This window comes from Ciona intestinalis, chromosome 14 (genome assembly GCF_000224145.3).
Source record: "Ciona intestinalis chromosome 14, KH, whole genome shotgun sequence".
Taxonomy (NCBI): domain Eukaryota; kingdom Metazoa; phylum Chordata; class Ascidiacea; order Phlebobranchia; family Cionidae; genus Ciona; species Ciona intestinalis.
This window is the reverse complement of record NC_020179.2, coordinates 241,638-247,900: the sequence shown is the minus strand read 5'-3', so window position 1 is coordinate 247,900 and position 6,263 is coordinate 241,638. Positions and strand designations below refer to the sequence as shown.

The following is a 6,263-nucleotide window of genomic DNA, read 5'->3' as shown; positions in this document are numbered from 1 at the left end:
CTGCCCCTGTGCAAGGGGGTTTCCCTCGCGCAGTGGGTCAAACGATGACCCAACGCCCAATGATGAACCCTAACACCATGCAGGGGCAGTGGGGCGGCCAACCGCAAGCCACTAACAACTTTAACTTGCGTCAACCATCCATGGCGAACATGGCAAACGTAGCTTCTACCAACCAGCAGAATATCGGGATTCCCCGTGGGGTAAGTCCCGGTCCCAGCATGCCAGTTATGAAACCGGGGAATTCCGACAAACTTCGGAAATTAATAACGAAGAACCCGGAACTTGCTGCGAGAGTGATTCAACAAACTCGTCAAAACCGACACCAACCCCACCAGAATGTACTTACTGTACAGCAGGTAATGTTAGCCATGCATGTTTATATGTGTGTTATATATACTACCTTTGGGGTGATGGGCAATTTCTGGCCTAAATCCTGCCTTTGAAAGTCTGCAAAACTTGTAATAAATTCCGCAAATCTGACCCTGATCTGATGTACAAATAGTTGAACGATTCTAGTATAGTGAAATACAGTAATGATCTGGTGCTACGAAAACGTAACCAACAAAAATCAAGTCCAACCACTAGTAGTACTCATGTGATTTCTGTTGGTTACGTTTTCGTAGCACCAGATCATTTAAGTCTGCATTGAACAAATCGTTATACTAGTATACTTTATCATGGGTGTTTGTATAAAACCGCATTCATGGATAAAAGTATTGTTGGTAAAAATGATAAATTTACTTCATTATACACTTTTAACTCGCATAAAGTTTTTCAATGTTTTGGTTTAACTGTTGGCTAAAAAGTAACAGTAACATACTTGTTTAACTGTTTATTTCATGTTCCACAGTTTTAGTTTAACCAGTTAACATTACACAGGGTGGAGTTGGGGGGAATATGGGTCAAAACATCGTCCACACGAACGCACCGATGGGACAAAACATCCGGATGCCGAACATGAATCAACAAACTGGGAACATGAACCTTCAACAAATGCCACAGGTTTGTGTTCGGAATTGTCCAACTATGGCGTAAACTTGCTTTACTGTAGAACATCACCCATATAGAATAGAATGTGCATATACAATGTTGGGGTTATGGGTCAACTCTGGCCTAAATACCAGGTCCCATGGCATGCCTCACTGTAGGACCTCACCCATATAGAATAGGGTGCATATACAATGTTGGGGTAATGGACCAAAAGGTTTAACTTCGTGCTGGTTTGACATTGTCTATAAATGATGTAGCTACCACGTTTCTTTATCCAAATAAATGTAAATAAATGACATTATGTTTCATCCAAAAGTGTTTTAGGCACTTTTTGTTGACTGTTTTTCAACAGTCAAAGTTTACAAATCATATTCAAGTGAATATTTTAAAATATAATCTCATTTTTAGGGCTGTGGATTTTCCCAATTTTTGTTTAACCGTTAACCGTTCAGATTTAACCGGTTAACCGGTTAACCGATACAAGTGTAATCCTAATAAAAGCGTCTTGTTTATCGCTTTTCTTTCGCGAATTTAAAGGCAACTTTACGACGAACGTATGGACTATGCTTGCAATACACGGGCAAACGTTCTTAAGGTCAAAGTAATGCTTTCTTATTCGTATTCAAACCTGTTTTAAAACACCTGCCCTCTAAATAATCAACGTGTGAATTGCAATTATGACGCAGTTATTAACGTGTGAATTGCTATTATGTCGTAATCAATTGCCAGGTCAAACAATCGCTATTATGATGCTTGAATCCACGTTTGAATGCCTGCTTTTTCGTAATAAACACGCTGCTTGACTGAGGAAAACATTTAAGTTGTGTATTACACCAATATAATGTTGCAAAACTAGTTAGCCTGCGGTATTAACAATCAAGATTGATGGCGTAATCGCCGTTGTAGGGCACGATCAAAGCAACAGCGTCCCTGCGCACCCTGTCTTATTGCAAAACAACAATCAACGAACACGAACACGTGCCTTTCGTGTAAATATGACAGATTTTGATATACGTTTATGCCCTACGACGTCATGGTTCGGTTAACGACTCGAACTTTTCGTTAGCGGTTAACCGAATAGGTTCGGTTAACCGGTTAACCGTTAACTTTTCCACAGCCCTACTCATTTTACTATTGTGGCAACAACATGGAATAACAATGACTATTATTCCCAGCAGATCCAAGGTCAAATGAACAACGTGCAACATATGCAACAACGACAACGGTGGTTACAACAACAACAACAACAGCAACAACAACAACAACATCAAGGCCAACCACAACAATTCCAACAACCAGCGCCCCCGTATTCACAGGTGGGAATAACCGATTGTGTTCGATGAATTGTGTTTTTAAACTCCTGGTATAAATGGGTGCCGTGGCACAGTGATTAGCGCACTTGTCCCTAGCCGAAAGGGTTACAGGGTCAAGGCCTAATGCAACTACTATTGTGGACCTGTTTGCACTTGTACAAGATACTTAATGGCAATTGCTTCAACCCAGTGATCACTTATGGGTTGTCTAAATTTTCAGCCATACATAAAAACAAAGGAATCACAAAATTACACACATGGTAACTCAGAAGCACAAGGTGTATGAACACCGGTGTTATAACGACTGCCGTTGTCCCACAAGATTACATGTCATCTTGTTGCTTTAAACACATAGTAACTTGATTTTGTTCGTAACCTTGTTATATCACAGGCTGTTGCGAACCAACGCATGGTGCCGGGTGCCAACACAACAACTGCCATGCAAATAAGGTTACAACAACAACAACAACAGCAACAACAACAGAGGATAGTTAGAAGCCAGAATGTAAGTTGAAGAAAAGAAAATTAATGTAACTTATTTATCTTCGCGTGGTTGGGGCAGCGAGTCGTTATACCACGCTTCTGTTTCATATTTTCATGCCTTTTTTGTGTTGTTTTTCAATTGTGTAATTAATAATTGACGGGTTTTAAATAACTTGTTGTTTATTAGATGGGAATGCGAATGCAGAATAACATGGGGCAGATAATGCAAACACAGATGCCACAGAGTATGAACAGTTTAAACCAACCTACCATGATGGGACAACAGGGCGGTCAACCTCACCAAGTTATGATGCAACAAAATGTGGCAAACCAACACCAGCAGATGAACATGCAGGGCATGCAGAGTGGCATCGTGCACCAGAACGTGCCGCCGTCGCGGCCTCCCTCACAACCCATGCCACAGGGCAGGTTGCCACAGATGTCGCCACATGCCACGGGTAATACAAGGACAACCCCTCTTTCAGGCCAGGTGCAAATGGTGAACCAACCTGCTGGTATGATGCACGGAACCATGGGAGGTGCACCTATGGAACAACACTTCAACAACAACCAGCCTATGATGTCTGGCTTCACTAGGACTATGGGTGGCATGAACAACACGATGGGTCATAATATGGTGTTTGCTGATGGCAGCAACCAGCTTTCATCAGGGCAAGACATGATGGCAAGCAGTGATGGGTTGGAGAAGTTTGTTACGAATAATGAATAAGCAATACTTGATATCTAGTGTTGCTGGCCACTTATTTTTTCTTCTTTCTTCTAATTTATGCAGGTTTTTCTATCGAACGTCAGAGCAACTCCTGTTTTTCTAAGCCATGATGTTCATTCATTTATGAAAAAGTTTTGTTTTATTTTTTATGCATCTTACGAATCGGCCTGCGAGTTTATAAAATGGCGCCATGTTTTTCTTTGTATAAATAGCAGAATACTGTTGTTGCTTTTGGAACATTTCAGAGCATTTCTATTCTATAATTGTTGGATTTTTATTTTCGCCGAAAACTGTTGCTTGCCTCGCTAGCAGTGAGGATGAACAAACAAGGGATCCCCTGTCGTGGCATGACGTCCTTCAAGTGACTGTTATTGAAAATGATGCCGATCATTTTCTGCGGTTATTTATTTTTGTACAGTGGCTCCCAATTGCACGCCAGGTCGGATGTGATACTGTGTTACACTTTGCTTTTAATCAACCCATTGTACTCGAACATGGATTAACACTCGGAAACATTGGTACTTTCAACTCTATTTATTGGCACCCTGGCTAGAGGTGCTTGTATCCCAACATAATAAGCAATATACAAAAGGCAGCCGAGTTGTTACACTGCCCCACTTCGTTTTTACCAGATATTCATATTTTTTCTTGGTTGACAAAAACGCTTATTTTAATGCAGTCACCAATCTAAGTCAGTGGTGTGTTGCGCAATTTGCTGGCTCCTCTTCATGTAGCCAGTTCGTAACTTGCGTAAAATGAAATCGTGCAACACTTTCTAAACTTTTTTCGTATTATTTCTTTTTAAGATTATATTAAATGCCTGAAATAAAGTGTACATTAAATTGGCAAGGGCCTTCAAAATTTATTGTGTTATTTTTTGGTAATGAAACTTACCAAGTCAGTTAATACTCAATTAAATGGTTTAATATTTTGTTAAAGTCTTAAAACTTAGTGTATGCTAACCGTCAGAATTTCGATTGTATTTAGACGTGTGTATTGCTAATCTAGCAGTTGTTGTTTGGGTTATTTGTGTATGGTATATATCAGTATTGCTTAAATGACTGTTTTTAGAAGTTATCTTGTCCGATCTGAATATTAAAGTTCGCCATTTATGTTTTGTGGGGTTCTACAGTGGACATGCTATGGGACCTGGGATTTAGACCAGAGTTGGCCCATTACCCCAACATAGTATATGCACATTCTATATGGTTGAGGTCCTACAGTGAGGCATGTACTATTCTATATGGGTGAGGTCCTTGTCGAGGACCTGGGATTTAGGCCCTACAGTGGGTAACACTATGGAACCTGGGATTTAGGCCAGAGTTGGCCCATTACCCCAACATAGTATATGCACATTCTATATGGTTGAGGTCCTACAGTGAGGCATGCCATGGGACCTGGATTTAGGCCAGAGTTGGCTCATTACCCTAACATTGAGGTCCTACAAAGGGTAATGCCACGGACCTAGGAACGCCCCATTAATCCACCTATTTAAGTTTGCTACCTCGATACATAACTTGTTGAGTAGTATTTATACAACTTTAAAAATAATATAAAACTTTATTCAACATTAATGACAACAACAAGTAAAACAAGGGGTGGAATATATGGCAGTGTTCTGATCAGAGATGAACAGAATATTCAAATACATAATTGTTTGTAAACACATATCTCTATAAACTCATGATGTGACCACATATTGTACTTTACGTCACTTTATCGCCAGCAGTTGTTTTCTTGGTTTTTTTGAAAGTTCTTGTTCTAATTCACCCACACGCTGTTGCATGCCAAATAACTGGAAATAATAAGCAATAAAAGTTAGTGTAATAAAGGGTAGCAACACTTGCAAGTGTATGTATAAATAAATAGAACTTGCGTATCCTTGCGAAAAAAGGTGTTGTGTTTCATACACTTTACGCCCGCTTACGAGTTACCGCGTATATAACTAATTTATCCTTGCGTGGTGGGGCAAAGACAGTCATTATAAAATGGATGTTATGTTTTAAAATGCTTTTCCCAAGTTACCATGTATGTAACTTTGTGTATAATTTATCTTTACCTGGTGTTGCAAGTAATCCACTTCCTTCTGCAAACAATCACATCTTGTGCATTGAACGCTCACTTCATATCCCTCGAAATCAAAATCCAAGAAATTAATTTGTTTCTTTTTCTTATCTTGTTTTATGATTTGACGTTTTGATCTTCTTTTCCTTGATTTGTTAACTGTTACAACGCGTCTTTCTTGTATTTCATCCTGTTTGTCTTTTTCTATTTCTTCTTTTATTTTCTCTTTCTTTAGGAGTGACATTGCATTACTAAGCACTGCATAAAAACAGTATTAATTATATAAGTTTGTAAAAAGGAAATTTCCGACGTTTTTGTGATCTTAAAGGCCCTTAATCACTAGAACAAAAATGCCGGTAGACTCCTTGCAAATATGTTTAAAACATAGCCTACTTGGCCGCAACATCATATACTGTTACATTTACTTTTTAAATGCAGCAGATTTAAATTAATATACAGTATGTAATTACTAAATAGCACACGTTTCAACAACTAAATTTAGATGCATTACATTAACCTTTTGCACGAGGTGTTCTTTTAACTAATTCTTCACAGTTTGAATTATGATGAAACTTTGTAGGAACTGCATCTCGCTTTAACTTACGCGCTCCGTCTTCATTTGTTTTGAATTGGTTTGGTTCAAAATGATGCTACGGTAAAACATGAACGCATTAAATCATTTA

General features: G+C 39.0%; 2 protein-coding genes across 3 annotated transcripts in view; one reads left to right on the top strand and one right to left on the bottom strand.

The window, feature by feature from the left end:
• Positions 1-4,371, top strand: part of LOC778561 (histone acetyltransferase p300) — a gene marked incomplete in the record, with an annotated part of 23,726 nt that extends 19,355 nt beyond the window's left edge. Inside the window, 5 exon segments of the mRNA XM_018814907.2 lie at positions 1-356; positions 880-1,002; positions 2,169-2,306; positions 2,695-2,808; positions 2,974-4,371. Of these exon segments, the coding sequence (XP_018670452.1) occupies positions 1-356; positions 880-1,002; positions 2,169-2,306; positions 2,695-2,808; positions 2,974-3,516 (1,274 nt within the window).
• Positions 4,372-5,056: 685 nt separating this feature from the next.
• LOC104266382 overlaps positions 5,057-6,263 on the bottom strand; it is a 6,491-nt gene continuing 5,284 nt past the window's right edge. The window contains exons 2-4 of one of the 2 annotated variants that reach the window (XM_026837738.1): positions 6,098-6,230; positions 5,576-5,838; positions 5,057-5,325 (exon numbers count right to left, since the gene is read on the bottom strand). In XM_026837738.1, coding sequence (XP_026693539.1) covers positions 5,278-5,325; positions 5,576-5,838; positions 6,098-6,230 — 444 coding nt within the window. In that variant the 3' untranslated portion in view covers positions 5,057-5,277. The remainder of the gene's footprint in view (positions 5,326-5,575; positions 5,839-6,097; positions 6,231-6,263) is intronic. The other variant, XM_009862407.3, reaches the window with a different exon arrangement.